Source organism: Pezoporus flaviventris, unplaced genomic scaffold, assembly GCF_033815535.1.
Source record: "Pezoporus flaviventris isolate CSIRO_AGI_PZ_B2104156 unplaced genomic scaffold, CSIRO_AGI_Pfla_v1 ptg000073l, whole genome shotgun sequence".
NCBI classification, from domain to species: domain Eukaryota; kingdom Metazoa; phylum Chordata; class Aves; order Psittaciformes; family Psittacidae; genus Pezoporus; species Pezoporus flaviventris.
Window position 1 is genome coordinate 15,679 of NW_026892621.1, and position 24,055 is coordinate 39,733.

A 24,055-nucleotide genomic window follows, 5' to 3' on the forward strand; every position below is an offset into this window, starting at 1 on the left:
GCAGGCCCTGACGGTGGGGAGAGGACAGGGCAGTACCGGGACAGGGGCGGAGGGGTGGGGGGGAGGGCCTGCCCTGGGGAGGGCGAGTGGGACTGCCCGCTGCTGGGGGGAGCCTGCACGGAGGAGCAAGGGGGCTGCGCCAGGGGCGAGAGGGCGGGACGGGTGCGGGGAAGGAGGAGTTGTGGAGCCTGGGTTCGGGGACGCGAAAAGCCGGGGCGCCGGGCCCGCGGCGGGGAGCAGCCCCGCAGCTCAGCCCCCCCTCCTGCCCTTTCCCTTTGTCCCCGCGCCGCCGGTCGAGCGCGGACCCTGCCTGGGCCGCGAACGGAATCTAGTCCGGTAAAGAATGCCCGCTTGCTGAAAGTCCACATCGAGTCTTAGAGAGCTCTTGCAGCCACACTTTCAGCGTACTTCCCAGAGAGGTAGCAGGGGCACACAGGGAACGCCCACGGAAAATAACAAACCGAGTGCAAACCACCAGGTTTCTGATCTCAGCAGCTGCCAAGCGCCGCACCTGAGATTTAGGGGAAATCTGTGCTCAGAACTGGACTGGGTTTTAACGCAGGCAGAGCAAGCTTTGCTCCTTACAGCTAGTAAGGGCATCACAGGCTCCTCCTGAGCTCTCAGGGGGACAGCCCAGCACTGGCACCCATTGGAATCAAGGTTGCCCTTGCTGGTGACAAATGTGTTGTATTGAAACGTGCAGCCCTCATGTCCCTTCAGGTCTTTCTGGTGAGAGCTGGGGGCAGAGGAGGATGCTGCTGGTGTGCTGCAGTTTCAGAGGGGCTTTGCAAGGGTCCCTCACGCTCTCTCTGTGGGAGGCAGGGCACCATCTCCAGCCCAGTGGTTTCCCCGTTCCCCATGGCACGTGCTGCCATGCAGTGGGCACAGCTGTATCACTGGGGCTGGCTCAGGTCCTCAAGGGGGACTGCTCAAGGGAGCCTTTCGGGGTCAGATTCTGGGGGAGCTGCAGCTGACTGAAAGGAAACCGTCATGCAAGGGCAGGAGCTCTGGCACGGGCGGCGTGCGGCTCCCCCATCCTGCCTCTGCCTTGCCCCCTGCTTCCCCCCCTGCCCTCTCCCAGCCATACAGAGGATGCCGCTGCCATCCCTTTGCTCGGGGAGCACCGTAGGTGCGTTGTTTAGCCCATCCACCTCTGCTCAGGAGTGTAAAGACTCCTCCGGTTGTCATTACCAAGGCACTTGTCTGTACAAGACCCTCTGCAAAAAGGCTGCTGCAGCACCATGGGGAGCATCTGCAGTCAGAGGGGGGCACTTGGTGATGGGTCAGCCCACCTGGCTCTGGCTGTTCACTGTCCTCTCGTCTCAGAGGTGTCTTCAGAGCATCCCCAAGGCCTCCCTGCTGCCTGCCCCTGCACTGGGCTGGGCTGGGCTGGGCACTCCTCACGGGAAACACCGACTCAATACAAACCACGGCGTTTCCATCTGACAGCCACCGGAAGGTCTCCAGCTCTCAAAACTCAGGTCCTGCACTCAGAAGCCAAAACGTGAATCGGCTCTCGAGCTCCATCAACTCAGCTCGGTTGTCAGATGGGTCATTGCTCCTCCACCATTTTTCTTCTCACACCACAAGATGAGGAATGGGGAAGCAGGAAGAAACATGGGAATTAAGTGGTTTCCAGCAAGGCACTGTCTGTAAAGCAGTTTTAGTATAGTACAGTTGTGATCAGTAAATTAGCCTCCGTGACCAAAGTGTTTGGCAGTTCTGCATAAGAAGCAGCTCTTTGGCCACAGACAGAGCAGAATCCAAACAGCCCTGGAGGTACCATGCTTTTAGGATTACTGTTGGGATGACACAGAGCAGAGTCCTTCGCAGCATGTTTGTGCAGTCTTGCCCTGAAGTTGCATGTCTCTTGGAGGCACGGTGACACAGTGAATTGCATGTCTCTTGGAGGCACGGTGACACGGCGCCTTGGACAAGCTGAGCCCTGTAAAGAAACAGCGATAGCCACATTCCCAGGGCTCCAGTAACAAAGGCCATTGCAGTCAGACCCAGCAAGGACCAGACAAAACTCCAGCTGAAAGGCAAAGAAGGAAATGAGAGACATTAGAAATAACAGGGTGCGAGAGCAGGGACAGCCTACCTCATTTAGACGTCTTAGAATCAAAATGCACTCCCCTGAGGATATGAACTTTGATGAGGCTTTACCTATGAACAGGGAAATCCTAATTAGAATGAAGAGTATGACCCACTGATTTCATGTTAAATCCCAGTCCTGGTCACCTGCAGATTTCATTGCCGACTTCTGCTAAAACAATTGCTGGCAAATTCCGGATAGTAGAACTACAACAGCTGAGAGCGGGCAAGAATGTAGCGGCTTAGTGGCTACATGGAAGTGTTCTATGTGCAAGTCTAAATGGCTCAGGATTGTTTTGTTTGTGTAACCGGTACCAATGAGAGTAACATCTGGGTTTTCCGAACTGTTCAGACGCAGCAGCTGAAGCACTCCTTAACTCTGCCCGAGTCTAAAACCAGACTCTCAGTCTGCAAGGGGAGCAGCCTGCGGGCACCAGCAGTGCAGAACCAGGTCTGGCGCAGGTGCACAGCAGCACCTGCTGTTCCCAAACCGCATCCAGCCCTGGCTCTGGCCAGGGCTTTTCTGGACTGCAGGATAACGGGAGAGGGAAATATGCTGCAGCCTGTACTCGACTTTGTCCGGCAGGGCAGCTGATGTTGACCTTTGATTTTTTTATGGTTAAAAGGAAGAGGCCATTTGCCAACCACAGGTTAGCAGCTCAAAACACACATACAACTACTTTCTAAACCAGGTTAGAGTCCAATAGACCCTGAGCTTATTCATCAGAGGAACAGCAGGCTCACAAGTACCTTAGAAAGACTGCCTGAACCATGCTGATCCAGCCTTCCTCGAGAACTAAGGACGGCAGATAGATTCACACTGCAAATTGTGCACTTTTACCCATCTAGCTTACGCTGATGTGTTAAAGCAAGAGGGAAGGGGAAACTTAGTAGAAAGCTGGATTTAAACAGGAGCATACTCCCATTGTAACTCTGCCTCCTTCCCCTTCAAAAGAGGAGGATAGCAGACACAAAAGAAATTTTTGATCTCCCGTGTAATATTCCTGTAAAAGAGTGGATGCTGTTTCAAGCACCTTGTACACAACATGCGACACAAAGGAGCTGAGTGGGATTTGATGACCATATTTCTAATGAGGAAATGGTCATTCTTCAATGGAGAGGGCCTTGGCTGCTAAAATCACTTACTTTTCGGCAAGTGAGACGACATCCTGACACCAAGTGGTCTTGGCAGTTCTGTGTACTCATGGCTTCTCAGCTGCTACTTGCATTGTGCCAGAGATGCTTAGTGCTCTGTGTGCTGCTGTCCTTCTCTGGGTCCTGTGAGGGACCAGCAGAATCAGAAGAACCAGTGCTAGACCTCCCATGCAAGGAGTTATCTGGAGACACAAGCAAGGAGAAAAAAACATGTGAGGAAAGAAAACTGTAATATTCCAGCCACAAATGCAGGAATCAGTCATGCAACCATCAGCGTTATCTGCATGACTTCAGACTGTTATTCCAGCAAAAATTCTTCCCCCCTCATCATGTATGTGCTAGTTAATTTCATAGGTAACTTGGCAGGATCTGACAGAGTACGGGTGCAACAAGTCCAGAGGAGGCCACGAGGACAAGCAGGGACTGGAGCACCTCCCGTATGAAGATAGGCTGAGAAAGTTGGGGCTGTTCAGCCTGCAGAAGAGAAGGCTGTGTGGAGCGGGCCTATATCTGAAGTATCTGAAGGGGACCTGTAAGGATGCTGGGGAGGAACTCTTCATTAGGGACTATAGTGACAGGACAAGGGGTAACGGGTTAAAACTTAAACAGGGGAAGTTTAGATTGAATATAAGGATGAAGTTCTTTCCTGTAAGGGTGGTGAGGTGGAATGGGTTGCCCAGAGAAGCTCTGAATGCTCCATCCCTGGCGGTGGTCAGGGCCAGGTTGGACAGAGCCTTGGGTGGCATGGTTTAGTGTGATGTGTCCCTGCCCATGGCAGGGGACTGGAACTTGATGATCTTAAGGTCCTTTCCAACCCTAACTATTCTATGACTCTAATCCTCACGCTTCAAACATACTGAGGTTATTTTGGGGGCTGAGGTTAAAAGCTGAGTTTGTAGAACTAGTAAGGTAGATCGATACTTAGAAGAACTCACAACTTTGAGATTTACTTGAAAATCAGAAACAGTACTTCTCGCAGTAATGGATTAACATTTCCCTCCAACTCCTTGATGAACATTTTCCTACAACTCTCTTCCTCCCCCTGAAATATTATTTTTGAAGCTCAGATTTCCTATTCACATTCCTGAAGGAGTTCTAAGCCATTGCCCATAACAATACACTGCAGTGAGGCTCCTGTCTGTCTCTGTCTCCTTTGTAAAATCAAGCTCTCTTCCTTAGGTCTCACTTCGACTTCAGTCTATTATCCAGTTAAGTATTTACTCTGTGACAGATTATCACCCTTTAGGCATATGAAGCTGTCTATCAGCAGCCTCAGAATTAAATATGCTTTGCTCTTTGTGATTTCCATCGCAGAGGAATGTTTATATCTCAATGAATGCAGAAATAGCAGCATCACTGTTGTAACAGTGCTGTAAATCCTCCCCACTAGCACTTTGCAGTTGTGCTATGGAGCACATAATGTCACTTCGTACCAAGACAAAATTCTGATGACCAGATCAACTAGAGAACAACTTACAAAGTCATAAAGTAAACCCTTTCCCAAACTTCCTCTTGTTTAAATTTCATTAGTTAACCTGCAGAATCACCCTGAGCTGCTATGCAGGAATCTCACCCTCCACACTCCCCAGAAAACAGCCTTCACAGGATGCATGGTACCCAATGAGCCCATTAGCAAAGATGCTGCAACAATATCCATGCATGAGATTCGTCTCCATTATGTTCTCTGGATGAAGGTGCTGGCTACAGGGCCAAAAATGGCATGGCAGCATGACTCAGCCTGATGTGGTCTCTATTTTCAGACAATGTTTAGTTCTGAGCCAGTAGTTGCTGGACGGGCTGCCAGACAGCGCTGCCTCCTGACACACTTCCCATATACGTTTGAGCAGAGTCCGAACCCTTCTTCTGAAATCAGTTGGAGGACTTTGTTCCAGTGACACTGACCAAGCAACAAAGGAGCTGCACTTCTCAGTTCTCTCACACCATCTTCGTCTGCTCGCCAAATGCCAGTCACCTTGCAGAAAAAAAGTGTATGTTCAGAAGGAGCAAAAACATCCTTGTGAAGGTACTCGTAAAGGATACATCGGCATAGGTTCAGTACTGCTTTATGATTTATGGCTCATATGCTCGAAACAGAACATATGTTATCTTTGTTAAAGTAAGGAAATACAGATGCAGCACTCTCAATCTGTTACCTCAAAGTTTAAGCTTAATGTACCCACAGGGTTCTCAGCATGATACCGATTCCCGAGACTGAAAATCATTTGCTACCACTACCACCCCTCCCATTTACAGACTTCTTACAGGCAATGCAGCCTCAACAATGCAGCCTCTGCTCCCTGAAATGGACTGTGTGGCATGATTCAGGTGCAAGGACCTATGTCAAAATGACACCTATGGACCACCCTGAGCATTCCTGCAAAGCAAGGAGGAAAAGCATTAAGCACAGAACTATTTACACTTACCTTTCCAAAACCTTTGAGATTTGCCAGTGGAAACTAACTAATACTAGCTTTGCAACGGCATGTGATACCTAGGTAGAAAAGGAAAAAGTCAAGTTAGGCATGTTTTGAGGCCACACCTCTGCTTAGGCCTCTCCATAAGCACCCACTGCAGCCTCTCAGCTTAAGAAATGGAAGTCTTAGTTGCTGTCTAGGCACACTGTCCAATACAGCATTTCCTGGATAGTCAAAAGTTTCACACAGTAAGAGATCTCAAACTTACAAAACACATCAGAAAGAGCTACGATTCAGTCCCCTACGAGTCACTGGGTGCCGCAAGAACCTCAGCTTATCCAGGAACAACAACGCTTTCTCTCAGACACAAAACAAATCGTAGCATCGTAGAACGGTTTGGATTGGAAGGGACCTTAAAGTTCCAGCCCCCTGCCATGGGGATGGCCACCTTCAAGTAGGTTGCTCCAGCCCCATCCAACCTGGACTTTGAATAAATTAAAAAAGTTTTTGATAACGGTCAGCTTTGTTTAAACTCTCCTATTCTTGTTTCAGAATACTAAGACCCAAAAAAACCTGAGAGGTAGCCTGCCTGGTGTCTTGCTGGCAGCACGTCATTTCAGTAAAACACAAGACACAGAAGGGAATGGCATATTCTAGATGTTGCATGACTATGTTAGTTTTTTTGTCTGCACTGGATGAATTGTGCCAGTACTTCCATATCACTCGACTTCTCCAGAACTCTTCTTGCTCTGATTAAATTTATTAAGGTTTAGAAGTTGAAAGCTGAAAGCAGTAGACATGTTACAAGATTTCTTTCTTTCTCTCCTTTCCCTTTCCCCGTTTTCTCACCACCAGCTTAAAAGTTTAACATCAAAGATCAGTTCAGCCTAAATCTGAACCTGGAAAATTTGAAGCTGAAAGAAGCCTGAAGATCAGGCTTCTTTCCTCATAATGGGGTAGCAAAGCTGAGAAAAAGAGCATCTCATCCAACGTGCCATTTCCAATTGCACCTTGAAACAGGAATCTGATCACCTCAGAATCCTCTTCCAAACCTCTGTCAGCTTAACTCTCACTTACCAGTGACAGGAGGCTGCTGATTGCCAGAAATGGGCAGCAGATGCTAATGCTTAACACTGCACTTGAAAAGGGGTGCAGTGCCTATGCACACAGGATGGGTGCCAGGGGGAAGCCACCTAAGGGAAATACTCTACAGGAGTTGTAAAAAAAGGCTGAAAAATTGACACAGTGCTGGATAAAATTAGCTTCTGAAAGTAGAACAAGGAAAAAATGTCACTGCATAGAACACACATCTATTCACTGTCTGCAAGAGAGCACAGTATTTATTTTTTCTTATTATTTCTATCACCATTTATCGCCTGGGTTCTTTATTCCCCAAGATAAGCAAAATTCTCACACTTCGAAGTGAGAGAGTCTGGCACTCTTTAGGACAAGACTGTATCAAAAGAACAAAAATATCAAACCAAGAACAAAGTATCAAAGAAGCTCTGCAGGTACCTTGTGTTTAGAGAGCTCTAAGACAATTGTGCCTCAACTTGCATCCTTAGATAAGCTAAACCGTTTGAAGAGCTGAAGCTTCGTGCCTCTACAGCAGGACATCTTTCCAACCATGCCACTCTGACAGTTGCTAATTCAGACAGAAACGTCTCCTAAAAAGCTCAAAACCCGCTGTCTTTTGCAGAGCTTACATTCTACGGAACCCCCTCATGCATATGTATGTTGTATGAATATTTCATGAGTTCATTTCACTTCTCCCCAAGGGATGCCCTATTTTTTGGAGATGTGTTTCAATCCTCGCTTTCACAGAGATACGGTATCAGGAATTCAAACCAAGAATCATCACATCATTCTCAAAGAGATTCAATTCAGAATGTGTTGGAGATACTATGATCTAGTTGGGGCTGACGTCCCATGGCTTTGCACCCAGCTGACAATTCCTGTCAGATCACGGTTGCTAAGATGAATACAAACCTGGCGTGAAGAAATGCAGATTCTATTTCTTGTCCTTCCCCTAATCAAAGGTTTTTATCCAAAGAGATTTAAGCAGATAGGATTAATCTTGAGAAGCATTTCTTTTAATCCATGAATGTTTTTTGTTAATTCTACAAGGAAGAGATGAACTTGGGAAGGTATTAGTTTGTATTCTGCATCAAAACTTCTAAAACCCCACTCTTCAACCTTTTCAACAGTAAAAACAGACAGCAAGAGCCTCTGAAACTGTTGCTAGTGGTGAGCAACTATGGGCAAAAGAGAGTCTGAATTGAGCTGGTGACAGAGTAATACCTTAGAGAGAAACCGTAATTTGTACGGAATAATTTTGCTGAAGAAAAAAAACCCTTCAGACATGCTTTATTAAGGCTACTGAGGTAAGGACCCACAGACAGAAAAAATACTGGTTTATACACATTTCTCTTGTGGAAAGGAGATCTGACTCCCTCCCCACCCCACTGGAAAAAGATTTCTGACTGCCCTGTTTTTACTGGAGGTTTTGTCAGAAAACTGCAGAAATATTAGGAATTAAGAAGAAATAAAAGGGCAACAAAAAAGCTTTCTTTTTTGGACCACATTTTCTCCTTTGCTCTGATCTACCTCTCTTTCAGACAGACTTCCAATACGCAGTCCTGGTAGAAAACCCTTGAGGTTGCAAGGACCTGAGCTGTGATTAACGTCACATCAGTGTTCAACATCTTGTCAAAATCCTCTGCATCTCTTACAGGTTTCTGAGCATTAGAAGGCTGTTTATAAAACTGAATTCAAATTAATTTCACTTATCAAGGATAAAAAGACAAAGTCACAACAAAATCAAACACCCTGTTCTTTTATCTTGGGTTCAATCAGCCTTAAAATTGTCAGAAAGAGCCTTCCACCTTTTCACTCACAGTACTGCTTACATTTGCCTGACATTGCAGGCCCCCTCCTGATTACAGACTTCAGGGAAAGAAACACAATTTGGAATTGGTGGACTCAATACCATGGAAAAGGTCTGACAAGCAGCAGTGTACGAGCTGTGCTTCATGATAGGGTTGTAATCTGTACCCCATCACTCACCCTCTGGCAGGCAGAGATCTGACGTCAGTTCACAAGACTAGAAGCATATTAGGGGGGCAGAATGCAGACTGGGAATGACAAATACTGCTGGTGTTATACGCATGATTTGTGAAACCACCAGTGCATAACCTAGTTGGCCACATACTCAAGAAAGGGGATCTCGGGTTAAACCTTCTCCACACTTACACATTGCTTTAATCCATCCACTCTTCCTACACAGGATAGCAACAATTTCGGCTGCAGCTGCCAACAAACAGGATCAGTAGGACTCATCTAGGAAATCTCAGCACACGTATTTCTCAAGCTGTTAGGCCATCCTGAGGAGATTCAGAAATAAATTACAAAAACTAACACTTGAGCAAGATGCTACGCCAGAGGCATTACAAAATAGCTATGAGATTCCTTCTTGGAAAGATTCAGAGCAAAAGAAATGCAGCAAGAAAGCTGTAAGACAGCACACAGGTAAAAGATTGATATCAGACTCCCCAGCTGTACTCACTGCAGCTATTCTTTCCAACCTAACATAGTGTTTGAGAGCATCGGTACCCCATGCACGTTACACTGCGCTCCGTATGTGCTGTCAACACACCCCATGGCACTCAGCTCAGCCCCTGCCTAGGTGTTTTCCCAGCAAAACTCAGAAGTGGACAATTCCCTCTGGTTGACAGGAAGGAAAATGCTGAGGATGCACAGGGAGGAAGCAAAGGGCAGCTAATAACCCAAGTCCACACAACTCAGGACACAGGGCTGTCAACTCAAACCGGAAAGCACTGGTGCAGGCACACAGCAGGGCACAGGGTTTAGCTAAGTGTGCAGGGAGTATTCCCAAACAACAGCCTTTTCCTTGACAATGCCAGCTTCCAGGGCGTTTTTCTTCTGTTATAAAAAGAAGACGACTCCTGTACCTGCAAAGCCAAAGCTGCTCTTACAGGCAAGGTCTAAAACCTCAGACTGGTTTAATCCATTGCATCCTAGTTCCCAGAGTGGGCCCTGAGACTTCTGACATTTGGCAAGCGGCTGCATAACCTTCACTACAGATCTTTTCAGAGATACACAACTAAATTTATGGTATTAAGTTTTACCAGAAGCCTGAAGTGCTGCAGAAAAGCATCACATTCATTTCCTGAACACAAAAACACTAACCCCTTAACTATGACCACAGGAGCCAGAAAGGCCACCTGTGACACCCTGTACAAGTCCACATCGCTTCAGAACCGCAAGCACTGAGCAGGACTTTGGAAATTAAGACAAGCAAACAGATCTCTCACACGCACCCAATTTAACGCTCCTCAATACTATCGCAAAAGAAATGGTGAAATTCATCAAACCCCGTAGGGTGTGATGTGGTTTGCACTTCTTACACATGTTTGCATTTTGCATTACTATGTCGTTAGCTCTGTTACTCAAATATATTCCCACTGTATTACTGTGTTACTGTATTCCCACTCTAGCTGCTGGGGAAACCATGATCAAGCTGTGAGAATCCTGACTTCAGAGCACAGGAAATCACAACCACAAATTACATTACGTTTTCTCAACTTGTTTGCTTTCTGTTTCCAGCAACCTGGCCAAGCAGCACAGCAGGGAGAGATGTGATGTACAATTAATGTGAAGGGCAGCAGACACAAACCTCCACTGAGAGAAGATGAAGGCTAGCAGGTAATTGTATTATCCCTTGAATTCTGGTATCCATTCCCTCCATTTGCTTCTTGATTCCTCAGCCATCCACAAAATAAGCAGCACACAAGTATTTTAAAGCACTGCTTCCCATTGAACTTCAGAGGAGCAGAAGCACCATCTCTCCATACTGGAAAGAGACAGGCATGAAATCTGATTTGACAGACACAAGGCAAACCTAAATCGTCCCTCCCTCTGTCCTGCTTAATGATTTAGTTCTGGGCTTAATCTGTACGAACACTGACTTCCTGCATACAAACTAACAGATCTTAACCTTATGTTAAAGGAATAACTGTGAACACTCCTACAGAGCCATCAATAGCCCAATGTGCCACAGCTTTGTTCAGCCAACCTCAGAGCATCACAAAGCCCAGGCAAGTTCCACCAGTCAGGAAACTTCCCAAACTCACTCAGATCATCCCACACCCTAGGGGTGGGAAAAAAACCCCAAACACTGGGTTCATTTGCTCTCTCAACACCTGTCGAGTCCCATCCAAGCAAGGAGGTGTTTTTAGGTATGTAAGGAGACTAACAGGCCCACCTGGTACTTCAGCAGTTACGTACCAGTCACTGGGGAGGAGGCTCAGAAGAGCACAGAAATGTTTCTCTGTGACACTAACACACTTGAACAGGGGAACCGTCTGCACAGGCAAATGGGACACATCAGGCAGAAAACAGTCTGCAGACAGGATGACTTTCATGACTCCTGTCACAACACTCTAGGAAAGAGCCCACTTCCAGCATAATGGAATGTCACTCAGACATGTGGAGAAAGGAAAGCTAAGGCACTATCTCAGTGGACAAAGCATAACAGGGTACTAGGAAAATGAGGAACAGAACTCACCTAACACTCAGACCAATGCCCTCATTCACGAGCAAATCACAAGATCTCTGAAGATAAGGCAAGACACAGGGATACTTGACAGCACTAGCTTTTAAGATAATAAAGATGTTAAGCTCAAAAGAGAGGGTCTAAAAAGCAAAGAGGTTTTAGATTAAATAATTACCGTAATCCCCCAAATCAGATTAGAAAATTTTAAACTGCACTTAGATTGCTTTCCTACCCAAGGGAGGATGAGGTCCTTCTTTACCACCTTCATCCATGATACTCCTTCATTTTCTCTAACACAGGTACAATTTAATCCCCTTGCTCTCTCCAGTCTCCTTGCAGGAACTCCCAAACACACTCACCCCTATGCTCTGCTGCCTGCTAGCTCCAATGGAGATGCCCTCTTGCCGACTCCTGCTTTGCAAAAAATCTTCTCCACAAGGTCTTCTGAAACAAAACAGCTTCAAATGCGACACCATCAGTCTCTCTCCGACCTCACTCCCTCGTATCTTGTCCCACCGCGTCATTCTCTTCTGATTTCTTGCCCTGTGTCTCTACCTCTGTGTACTTTCTATCGTAAGTCTTTTGAAGGATGCACCTCTGCTCTTCTTGTAGTATTTCTCAGACACGTGAGATGGCTTTTTTTCCTTTCGCCTCTTGATTGATAATTCCAAACCAGAGACAGTGTAACTCAAGTCTGTCTCCTGAACCACTTATCCATCTAAACTGTAAACAGGCCAACACTATTCTCTGAAACCATTTACAACCCAGCTCCACACTGGCTATCAACGTTAATCACACCCTCCCTTAGGTCACCCAAATGTGTAATTCACCGATTATCTCCGAATTCTCTATCGCATACACAGAACATACACCTCGCAGTTTCTCCACTGAGATTTTGGATAGGATTTTTTCATCCCAAGAGTGAGAAACCAGAACGACACCCCCTGGTCTCCACCACAGATGACTCTGCAGAGCTCTCCACGTACAGCCCTAAGTAATGGGCACACTCTCCTCCCACTGCTCAGTCTTTGTTCATACTAGCATGCCTGCCTTGTCCTTCTCAACTCATTCAACCCATTTCATTCCCATCCTTTCCAATCTATCAAGTTATTTCACGTATACCTATGCAAGCCTTCCTTCTGTAGCAGCTCTGAGCTCAGGCAGAAAGGTGCCCACTCCACTTAAATTACCTCATAGGCCACCTCTTTTCTAAAGCGTGCAAGACTAAACCCTACTTGTCCCGCACAGCCAGAACAGGAGAAGGGAGGCCCGGGAGAACCGGGAGCTGCAGAAGAAGGGCCAGGAGCAGGGAGCCCCAGCAAAGCCCGTGCCCGTGCCCGGCTTCTCCCCGGGGCAGTCCAACCCCAGCACTAAACCGAGCACAAGTCCCAGGGAAGCGGCACCAAGTCCCTCCCGCCGGGCTCCCCCCCCCCACCCCGGGACCTGCCGCGCCGCCCGGACCCGGCGGAGAGACACGGACACGGACACGGACACGGACACGGACACGGACACGGACACGGCATGCGGCGGCCGCACTTCCCGGGCACTCACCGCTTCCCGGCACCGTGACACAGACGACCCCCATCAGAGCTCCCCGCACTTACCGGGCGCAGCGGAGCGCGGCCGTGAGGCGGCGGGGCGGGCAGGGGGCGGCGCCGGGCTCCTCCTGCCAGGCCACCGCTACCTGCGCGCCGGAAGCACCGGCCTCCGCGGGGCGTCACTTCCGCCGGGCGGGGCCCCAGCCCAGAGCACAAGGCAGGCCCGGAAGGGAGGTGAGGTGATGGAGCTGGCGGCGTGCGGTCGCCCCAGGGCATCGTCTAAGTGCTCTCAGGAGCCGCTGTCGGTCCGGCGGGGCCTCAGCCGGTAGCAGCGCTCGATGGGGGAAGGTCCCGCAGCTCCTGCCGCGCTCCCGACCTGCCCCGCGCTCACCGCCTCCAGCATCCCGGCGTGCCGCGCGGCCCGGCACTGGGGTAAAGGTCGCGGGGTGGACGAGGCGGCAGAGATTCGGCGGAGACGCAGCGTCCTGGCCCTGTTCTTCACCCAGCGCCGCCATGGCGGAGCAGGCGCAGCCCATCAGCCCCGTGAAGAACTTTTTCGCTGGCGGCTTCGGGGGGGTCTGCTTGGTGTTCGTGGGGCACCCGCTGGACACCATCAAGGTGAGGCAGTGGGCGCCGACGGGGCCCGGTGCCGTGCGGTGCGGTTCAGGCCGTGGCAGCCGGCGGGGACTACGGCTCTGGGCGGGCACTGCGCGGGGAAAAGCACGGCTGCCTGCGGGCGGTGGTGGGAGGACTACGTATCCCGACGTGCACCGCGCGGAGGGAGGCTGGACGGGCTTAAGGTGCCTGTGTACCTCGTGGGGCCGGTAATGCGGCGTGGCGCCCTCTGTCGGTGCGGAGGCCGCCGGGTCCCGTTAGCCGCTGGTTTGTGGGAAACGTTAAAACAAGGGCGTCGGTGTTCTTGCCGTTGGAAGGAGTCGGGAGGTTAAGCTGATCCCGTCAGCACCGGGCTGCGGCGGGGACCCGGCCCTCTGGGTCAGGCAGGAGTCGGAAGCGACCCATGGGACAGACAGGATGGAGCCATAGGGCAGACACATGGAGACAAATGGAGTGCAGAAGGAGGTGTGCTCACACACACCATATGTGTGAGGAAGTGAAGCAGTGACACGATATTAGCTCTCAGGTATTGAGGTGGGGTTGTTATCCTGATGTCTTCCCAGGAATTAATTCATTGAATATGTTAATAATTAAATACACTGAAATTCAAACTGATCTTTTTCTGCAAATGGTGAAAGTGGCATCAATTTCTAACAACATCCTAAAGTCTGGTCACAAAGCTTTTTCTGTAACAGTCATCTCGTATCATCATATCATAGAATGGTTTTGGTTGGAACAGACCTTAAAGCTCATCCAGTTCCAACCCCCTGCCTCACACAGGGACACCTTCCACTAGATCAGGTTGTTCCAAGCCCCATCCAACCTGGCCTTGAGCACTTCCAGGGATATATTTCTTATAGAGATATTCTCAGAATTGAAGTTTAGATAGTATTATTTAATAAAATTTTGTTTTCATATCCTATCTCACAAGGTTAGACTGCAAACCCAGCCGAAGCCGCAGCCTGGTCAGCCTTTGCTCTACTCTGGGACCTTTGACTGCTTCAGAAAGACTCTGGTTGGAGAGGTACAGTGTTAGAATGTCATCTGCATTGCCTGCCAAAAACATCAGTTGTTTCTCTGTGTGACAAGAATGGAATCATGTGGGAATGTTGCCCTCCTGGAGACAACACCATTCTAGGGTTACCAGTTGGAGTGGTTTTAATCCAAGTTTATACTTGGATTACAAAATTTGTGGAATACTTGGCATCCACATTACCTCCAGGTGTATGTCTTTATTTTGTTAGACACAAAATGGCATGCTAATAATCCCTGAAGTTATAGGCTGGAGTGAATGTTGGCAGTTGTTTGCCAGCTTTGTTGTTGTAGTCAGTGGAATTTTGCTGTCTTTGGTATTTGGAGTTGTCTTTGGAAATGCTGATATAGGTAGGATATCAACCTTGTTGATACAAGTAGTATTTTTACTTTCTTTTATAATGTGTTATACCATCTACAAGAAGGCAGAGGAGCATTAATAGGCAGTTTTCTTTCTTTTTCTATTTGTTTTTTTGATAACAGAGGGACAGTTATAGCAGTTTTATTCAGTTTTCAGGAGGTGGACAGTGGTTTTCTCTCCCGAATCAGCCCTATCATGTGATTGAACCATAGTCTGTTTTGGTTTTAGAAAGACAGGCAACCTTGGTTTAAAGTCTTGTAAGTGACATGGAATCTATTTTTCTGCTCCACAAGTTTTCCCAGCAGCTATTTACCACTTGGAAACAATGGCTGTAAAGCCCAACTGTTGGTTTACTAATCTGAAGTCTGATTTCTAACCATTGGATCTTGTTGGGTAACTAAGATCTGCATCATATCCAAAATCTTCTTTCATGATGGTATTAACAGGTTGTTATGCAACCAAAATAAATCTAGCTTCCCTAGTCTCTCCTACAAAGCACTGAAATGCTTTTCTAGCCCTGAATCTCCTGTGTTTTTTAACACCCCTGCTGAAGCACAGACATTAGAGCTGAACCATAATAATAGCCTTGTGATGTGAAGTTCGAAGGAATGCTGTCTCTCAACTCCTACTCAATACTCGTCAATTTCTATGAGGAAAACTATTAAACCTCCCTTCCAAGGCCTTTTTTTTCCCTCTGGGGGAAATGGAAACGGGGAACTGCTCACAGGAAGGTTGAGCAGGAGTGTCTGATCTTTCTCAGCAACATCCAGTTTAATTACAGTCAGTTGTGCCTATAAGAGTACAGACACATACTGAGATACAGTAATTTATTTTGGGAGAGGAAAGAAAGGAGTGGACAGCCCAGCAAATGTTTAATTTGTGCATCTAGCCTTTATCTAGGAAGATAACTCCTTTCTGTTAGAAAAAGTTCAGTTCAAAAGCAAGATAAATGGAATAACGGCTGCTGCTGGGGTCTGCATGAGAATTTTTCCATGTGTGTAGCCTGCTGAAGGGAAACATCAGGAGTGTAAATTTGTATGCTGAGAAGGTTTTGACTTGGGGAAGGGGAGAAAAAAAAAACAACCCAACAATTTGTTCTTGAACTCGTTTCAAATTGAGTTTGTGTGGGGAGTGAAGTTGTTCAGGTTGGTCTCTCTGGCTCTTCCTTTATTTAAAGAGTGAATCCAGCATTCTCAGGCTCAGTGTCAGGATTTTACAGTACTGCATTTGGTGACTTACTAATAAAGCACACTTACTAATAAGAGAAGACTTTCAATATAATCCTTAGGACTATTACTCTGTTGGCTTTTAACTGAATTTCTTCATACTTGAGATATAAGTACAGGATGACCAGTACTGGAACAGAAGGGTGTAAGTGGTGCCCATGTTTCTGAGGAAGTACAGCTTTGCCTTGTAACAACCTCTGAGCCTCAGCTAAACATGTATCATTACAAATGAACAACAGACCCTGTGATTAATTTGGTCGTATGACTGACACTGTATTGTAGGTGTTCTTGGTAAGTCAATGTGTGCAAAGTCTATGCAAAACCAATTAATTCTTGTGATACTGTTTCTTGCAGGGAGTCCGAGGCTTGTACAGAGGAATGGCAGCCCCTATTATCGGAGTGACACCCATGTTTGCTGTGTGTTTCTTTGGATTTGGCTTGGGAAAAAGGCTCCAGCAGAGAAAACCTGACGACGTTTTGACGTGAGTTGCTGAGTTAATGAGACACTTGGGAAAGGCACTCCAAAGCTCTTGCAGGCTGCTGCGTTGTTGCATGTTGAGTGTGATGTAAATTTGTCTCCTTTCCTAGTTTATAAATATAGTTCTAAAAATTAAAACACTTGTGTTTAAATGCTTCTGGAAGTGTGGGATTGATAGCACAGGTTAAAAACAGACAGCATGTGGGCAGGTGCAGTGCAATTCTCTTTCTACATAAGAAAGAGCCATTAAAGAACAATTCCAGTTTAAATGGGTACAGTATGAGCTATATAATGATTGTCTGCCAACAGTCTTGCTACTAACAGAAGCTATGGGAGAAATAAATTCATGGCCAAGCGGTCTTGATAGCATTCACAGTACTGGTTCTGTTTCCCCTGTTAGCTGTGACTCTTGCTGTGTCCTTACATCAGGGTATAGTAATAGCCACAGAAATGTTTTGTTACTAGTTTCTGAAGGGAGGTGTTTATGAGCAGCCCTTCTCTCAAGCATGTTTAAGCTTCTGGAAAAGAGGTAGGAAGCTAAGAAAACATTGTGTGGTTTTCTACACGCTAACTCAGGCATGAAAAAAGCCCCCCACCTATAAAGTGCTCTGTTAACTAGCTGTGATTTCTATCTCTACAGGAACAGAACTGTAGCTTAGCAACATTATATTCTATTATTTGTGCAATATGAAGGAGCTCAGTCAGAAATCAGGAGTCCACTGTGTTGAGCCACGCATGGTGGGGTGCAGAGATGTGGTTTCTCTTGGAGCCTTGCCTGCATGGGGGCTGCCCAGGTGGTGTGAGTGCATGTGGCTTTGCAGCACTAACCACTGCTGAGACAGAGTGAGCTTCCTCTGCTCACGTATCTCAGAGGGAGCAGTGCCGAGATGCTGGGGCACTGCTCACCCCCTGTTTTAGTGTCCTCATGTGGACAAGGCTGAAGGGTAAGACCAGGGGGACAGTACTGAGTGGACAGTACAAGGAAACAAATGGGCTGTGGGCTTATTTCCAGCAGCCTAATCGCCTCGGTTCCTTGTGTTTTATATACATCATACCAAAGGGACGCTTTAAGAAGCAAGATGGAGAAGAGCAGTGTAGGTTTTTGAGTCTTTATGTGAAACTCCTCTTAAGCAGAACAGTGGGAAAGAAAGAACAAATAGATGGTGGAACTGCTGTTGTGCCCAGCTGTGCTGTGCTGTGGGTGCAGACTTGACACAATAAGACACAGTGTGCTTTGGACATGAGGCTTAAAAATAAAGTCAGACTCTTAGCACCATGGTTATAGGTCTAGAGACAGACAGGGTGGCAGTGGTTCCCAGTGCAGGAAAGATTTGAAAGGAAGGAGATAGAACAGGCTCCTCAGGTTTTGCTCCATCTTTTCTAGGCCTGACTAATCCCAAGGTCAGCTAGAAAACTCAAAGCTTAGTTTGAGGAGGAGGTGCGTGTGGAGTGGTGAAGGAGGTCTGAATGGTCAGGAAGATTTAATGGGAATTTAAAGAGTAAAGGAAGGTGGAAGAACTAGCAAACCTGAATAGAATGCCATCTCTTGGGCAAGTGAAGAGAAGCAGGAGGTGTGTAATTTAGTTAAATTGAGATGTTAGGTCATCTTACTAGAGGAGGTAGCAGGAGGTTGGACTTGAAGATAAGTTTATGATGCTTCTGTACGGAATTTCTGTCACAGACTTTGCCATGTGAAAGCAGATGTGGAATGACTGAGATGACAGCATCGATGCTGGCAGAGGCTGGAGTGAGGGACTGAGAGGTTACAGAAGGGAGGCTCCTGATTGCACAAGTAGGAATACATGTGGAAGCTGGGATCACTGAAAAGTGTGGGAGACTGGAGGAGGAAGAGACTTATGGGAATAAAAATGAATGGGGAATGCTGTAGTAAAAATACGCAAGTATAAGGAATACTAATACAACGGATATGAAGAGCTGAGTTATGATTGCTGTGGGAACCAGCATGTTGAATCCTAGAGATCTTAAATGTTTAGCTCTAATTATGTATTGATTAGGCACATTGATCAAAAGCAACAGATGCATTTCTAGTTCCACTCCTACTGTGTGGAACAGCATAATCTGGTGATAACAGGTGTCTTTCTGCCCTTCATTTCTTATGTACTGTGTGTGTCAATGTCTCTTCTGTTTCCCTGGGCAGATATCCTCAGCTGTTTGCTGCTGGCATGTTGTCAGGTGTGTTCACAACAGTAATCATGGCCCCCGGAGAGAGAATCAAGTGCCTTTTACAGGTAAGGCATTGGATGGTGGTGATCAGAATTTAATTTCGGAGTCTTGTCTTTCCATACCAGGAACTTCTTTGGTTAGTGTATTTACTCTGTTCTGTTTTTTGACAGGAGACAACTGTCATTTAATGCAACTGTGTCATGAAGAAGCATTATACAAACTCACCATGACAGTATAAGTACACACAGCATTCATTGCTCTAGCGATTTTACAGAGTACAAGCCTTATACTATCTAGTATTGGCACTGGCAGATGCCTCGGTCTACTTCAAAGTCTGGAAAAGTCTGGTTTTTTTTCAGTATGGAAATGTTACCTTGACAGGTTCCCAATACAGAACTAAGGAATGCATTCCAAAACACATGAAATAGTGACATGATGATATATTGGAAGCTTTTCTACACATACAAATTGAAGGTGACTTTTTGTCAGTGCAAATGTAGAATTACCTAACTGACTTCAGTTGTTTCAGGCTTATGCTATGGAAATATAAATGAGAATCTAGTCTCTGCATGCAACAGTAAACAGATCCTCAGCTTGAATGTGAGAGAGCTGTTTGAGGAAGTGACACAGAGGTTTCATATGCAGGAGTGCCTGTGGGATGAGTATGCGCTCCTTCCTGTCTGGAAACACACACATGGCTTTCTAACTATTAGCTGAATGATTGTTCACCAGCCAGAAACCTTCACTAGTCAGAAACTATCACTTTAATCCTTCAGATCCAGGCAGCTACAGGTGAAACTAAATACAGTGGCTCTTTGGACTGTGCAAAACAGCTGTACCGTGAGGCTGGGATTCGTGGCGTATACAAGGGGACTGTGCTCACCCTCATGAGAGGTAACTGATGGGGATATCATCATGCTTCTTCTGTGTGGGGTACTTTAAGAGAGGAAGCCTGACATGTTATCATAGATCTCACAGTCCCTTTCAACAACTGAAGATGCTGTGTCACCCTCCTTTTTTTTTTTTTTTGCAGTCTGCAGAGCTACTCCAATGCCTCAAAGGGACTGAGAAATAAACATGAGATTCTCAGTGAGTGAGGAAGAGATTAGATGACAAGGATCAGAGGGATATAGAAAGTAATTAAGACCTGAGAAGCTAAAAGAAATGAGAGACTTCAGGAGAGGAGCAGAGAGAACAAAGAGCAAAGACAAATACAGAAGTGGGCTTTGTGTATTCCTTTTTTTTTTTTTCCTTCCTTGGAGAAGGCCTGTGACTGTCGCTGTATCATGCTGCTTTTGAAGAGGTGATTGCAGCAGTTCTGCTTTCTACCCAGTTGGGTGTGGGTTATTTTGGACTGGGATGTTACGACCTGTCTCACAACAACAGAAGTAATTGTGCCAGACATTGAATCCTTCATGTGTTTTGGTACTTTAGTGTTTGAAAGGCGTTAAATTGTTCCCTGTACTGGGGTAATATTTCCCAATTTCTGTGCTTTGATATCCCAGTTTAGGAATTTGTTCAATCCTCTGCTTCTCATGGAAGTGTGGCAGGTACCAATGTAACTCTGGCAACGTAACTCAGGCTGGTTCTCCAGTTCAGGCAAGAGTCGGCTGTCAGAGTACCTTAAAAAAAAAAACAACAACCCAAAATAGAATTATTAGAACAAATAGTATGCAAAGCTCCTGAACTGTTCTGGTCTGCTGTGCAGTAATTAAGAAAGCTTAGAGCTTTCCCATCATTAGCTTAACAGCCAGCAGGCAGGCAGGTTACAAGTCTGACTTGAAAGGCTGCTTGTAGAAGTGCTTGCGAAAGGGTGCCTTGTTCTTGCCTTTAGCACCTGCTCTCCATTGGAAAGTTCAGGCTCCTCTGTCCAGAGCAACAGAAGATTTGGTCTGTAGAGGAGGTTCAGAAAGGAATCGGGATGTGCTCAGTGGTGGTGCTGAGCTGGCATGGGGCTGCTCTGCTTTTGGCTTCCTTTGGCACTACTCATAGTCTTTGCTGTTTACCCACCAGATGTCCCAGCCAGCGGAATGTACTTCATGACGTATGAGTGGCTGAAGAACATTCTGACCCCTGAGGGAAAGAGGTTAGTGAGATCTCAGTCATTATTTTCTGGACTTTCAGGCACTGCTGGCTAATCTCCCCAGATACAAAGAGATTTAGAGCAGTGTCATCAAAACAAATTAAATAAAATGGTTGCTCGTCTTGTGAGTTGAGCTCGTTTGGGCTGGGGTTAACTGACAATCAAAAGTGTATTTGAGGCTCTCTCAGATTTGAGCCTCAGATCTTATTAGCCAAGTAAGCAATACCTCAAGTATCTTCGTTTTCACCCTTTTGTGTGCACAGAGCGGGGGATTTTGGTTGCTGGGTCTTTTGTTTAGTTTTTTTTCACAGAGCAGCTGTTGTGTGCTGCTGAATGAACCTGTAGGGTGGAGTTAGTACATTTGCCCACAAAGCTCTGATTCTTGGAAATCTTGCTCAGACTCCGTGCTCTGTGTGTGTCTGCAGCATTGTGCTGTCTTCTGGCTCTCAGCTGGGCTGCCTCTTTGTCACCTTAGTGAAAACAGATGAGAATTTGCTTCTTTTTTAATGTTCTCTGGTTTTGTTTTCTTTTTTCCTTTCCTCCCACCCCAGTGTGAATGACCTCAGTGCAGCAAGGATCCTCTTTGCTGGGGGCCTGGCTGGGATCTTCAACTGGGCAGTTGCCATTCCACCAGACGTGTTGAAATCCCGTTTCCAGACTGGTGAGTTTTATGTCAGCTTGTCACAACTGCACTCAGTGTGGTGCTTTGGGAATGGGATGGGCAGCAATGGAAGATGCCATCTGAGAATGCATCTGGGAAGGAGCATGTCTTGAGCTTGAGACACGTACGTGAAGAACCCAAGTATGTTCCTAGCTTTTTAGGTGGTTTGGTGGACTAGATGATGTAGATTTTTTGTGGTGATGGTGAGCACTTACCTTCTGTTTACTGAGCCTTTAGTAAGATGTCTTTCTTTCTTTGCTTGCTTTTGACTGAGAGAGAGAATTTTCCTGAGCAGATGTTGTCACAAGATAGCTTAAGCAGTGCTTTGATTCTGATGTCACCTAGATGGCATAGCAGTATGAACCCGTTGAAAATCCTGTGCTGTTAAATTTATGCTTGTGACTACCACACAGCTACTAATGTGGTTTGCATCCCTTTCAGCTCCTCCAGGAAAATATCCAAATGGCTTTAGAGATGTGCTGAGAGAACTTATCAGAGAGGAAGGAGTTGCATCTCTGTATAAGGGCTTCACAGCTGTAATGATAAGGGCATTTCCTGCTAATGCAGTAAGTAAATTGTGATCCCAGCTGGGGTCTGGGGATGGCTGCTCACAGGGAATGTTTGCAGTCTGCAGAGGAGAGAACTGGCTGATCAGTGTTGTACCATTTCGGTGAGATTCTTGTCTCTGCAGGTGCTTTTAGCTGTTGGTATCTCAGTTCTAAAAATGTGCCTTAGTCTAGGAGGAACACCAAATAAACCTTTCTTCAAAGCTTTGGGTGAAAGTCTTTTGTTGACTCTCTGATAGTCTTTCTCTACTGACCTGACATCCAGTAGAAGACAGAAATCCATGGTTAAATTTAGACCAGCCTCCCCTTCAGTAAATAATGAACTGAACAGAGAAAAAATTGTGCTTTTTTGTGGAGAGATATAGTAGAATTCTTGCCCCTGGTTCAAGACCTTTTTTTCTTCTCTTCCTCTTCCCACATCAGCCCCATCAGGTGTGCATAGTGCTGCATTTGAAAAACAGTTTGGATCAGGTTTCTAGAATACTTAACATGTTCTGTGTGTTCTCTCTTTTCCAGGCATGTTTCCTTGGGTTTGAAGTTGCTATGAAGTTTCTTAACTGGGTTGCACCAGGTCTATGAAGACTAGGAAGTCTCTGGAAATGAGAGAGGAGGAGAGTGCAAGTCTGCCTCAAAGGAATAAATGAATGATCACTTGAAGTTTCAGGAATGATTGCTTGCCTAATACCTTTTTGCCTTCCTCACATTCTCTACGTGGTGCTATGTCCTGTTCAGAAACGTAAGCCATAGCTCTGAAACAGAGTTAATGAGGAGTCAGAGGTGATTCACCTGTCTTCTGAGCCAATGTACCACAGCAGTACTGCTGCTAACAGACAGCTATCACTATTACACAATTACACACGCAACCTTAAGTCCTTCCTCGTGGAGGAACGGGACACTTTTTATAATGTAATTCTTTATTTACTGAAGAAACATGTAGCTGTTCATGCTGAAAAGCTTCCTCAAAACAGTTGTTTGGCAGTGTGTACTTAACTCAGGGTGTACGTTAGCAGCTGCACACCACACACTAGTGTCTATAAGCGGTGTCAGAGCATTCTTGTCTCCTGTGGTTTTAGTTGTGGCTATTCCTATGTTTTCAGCTTATATGCATGTAATGAAGCAAGCGCAGAACTAAGCAGAGGAGGCCGGAGCTATGTTTCAGGAGGCAGGAGGTGTTACAGATGCTGTATCGGATCTTGCACACTGGTCTTTTCTGTGGAAGTAGTAGGGAAAATGAATTACGCTTAACATTTGTACTAAGCTTTACTGAGGCAGCCAGATGGGAAACGTGTTTGATTAACCTGAACTTTTCTCATAAATCCCTTTCTGTCCCACTGAAGATACCCAAATGTGACTTCAAAAGTACAGCACAGTTCCTAGCAACCCATGCTATATTTGATTCATCAGCTGCTGCGTCCTGGGATTCAATCCCTGACACTGACCTGACAAAATTTAACAGCACTTCCGAGAGCTGCACTGCTCTGACACCAGGGGGAGTACAGGAAGGGGACGCTGGCTCTGCATCTTACCTAATTTTATTCTTGCTCCTGTTCCTTGTTATCTCTTAATATCATTAAACATGATCACATTTTCATTGAGAAATGACTAATGTTGAGAAGCAAAAAGGAATTCTAATTTCTCTTGGTTTTGATGCAGTGTTACGAAACTCAATAAAGCTAACTATTGCTAGGCTGGAACGTGTGCTGCTGTTCATTCACTTCTTGCATGGTTAGTTTTGCAAACGTTTTCCAGTTCTTAACTCTGAGATGTGATTGTGAAGTATGTGTTGTGCTGCCTGTAGCTGTTAACTGCTTGCCTCTGAGTTGTTGGATTTCTGACACGAGCTGTGGAAATGAATGTTCTGCTCTTCACATGTTTGTCATGCAAGTCCTGTTAGGAGCTGTGTTGCAGATGTTATTTTACTGTTAAAAAGTCACATCTTGCCTGTGGGAAGTGGGTTATGTTTTTCCAGGGAGAAGCCTGGAACACAGGTAGAGGGGGCCTGTACATGAAAGCATCGGTCTTGATGGGCCACAGGAAAGGATGCTGAGAGTTTCTCCTTCGTTTGGTGCAGTC

At 46.3% G+C, this 24,055-nt stretch overlaps 1 protein-coding gene across 1 annotated transcript; it reads left to right on the forward strand.

Annotated features, from left to right (window-relative positions):
* The first annotated feature begins 13,175 nt into the window (after nucleotides 1-13,175).
* LOC133279296 (mitochondrial carnitine/acylcarnitine carrier protein) lies at nucleotides 13,176-22,645 on the forward strand. Its single transcript, XM_061472846.1, has 9 exons — nucleotides 13,176-13,394; nucleotides 14,323-14,415; nucleotides 16,365-16,492; nucleotides 18,647-18,737; nucleotides 19,449-19,566; nucleotides 20,686-20,758; nucleotides 21,307-21,416; nucleotides 21,858-21,982; nucleotides 22,499-22,645. The coding sequence occupies exons 1-9, from the start codon at nucleotides 13,290-13,292 to the stop codon at nucleotides 22,559-22,561; spliced, it is 906 nt and encodes a 301-aa protein (XP_061328830.1). The 5' UTR covers nucleotides 13,176-13,289; the 3' UTR covers nucleotides 22,562-22,645.
* The last annotated feature ends 1,410 nt before the right edge of the window (nucleotides 22,646-24,055 follow it).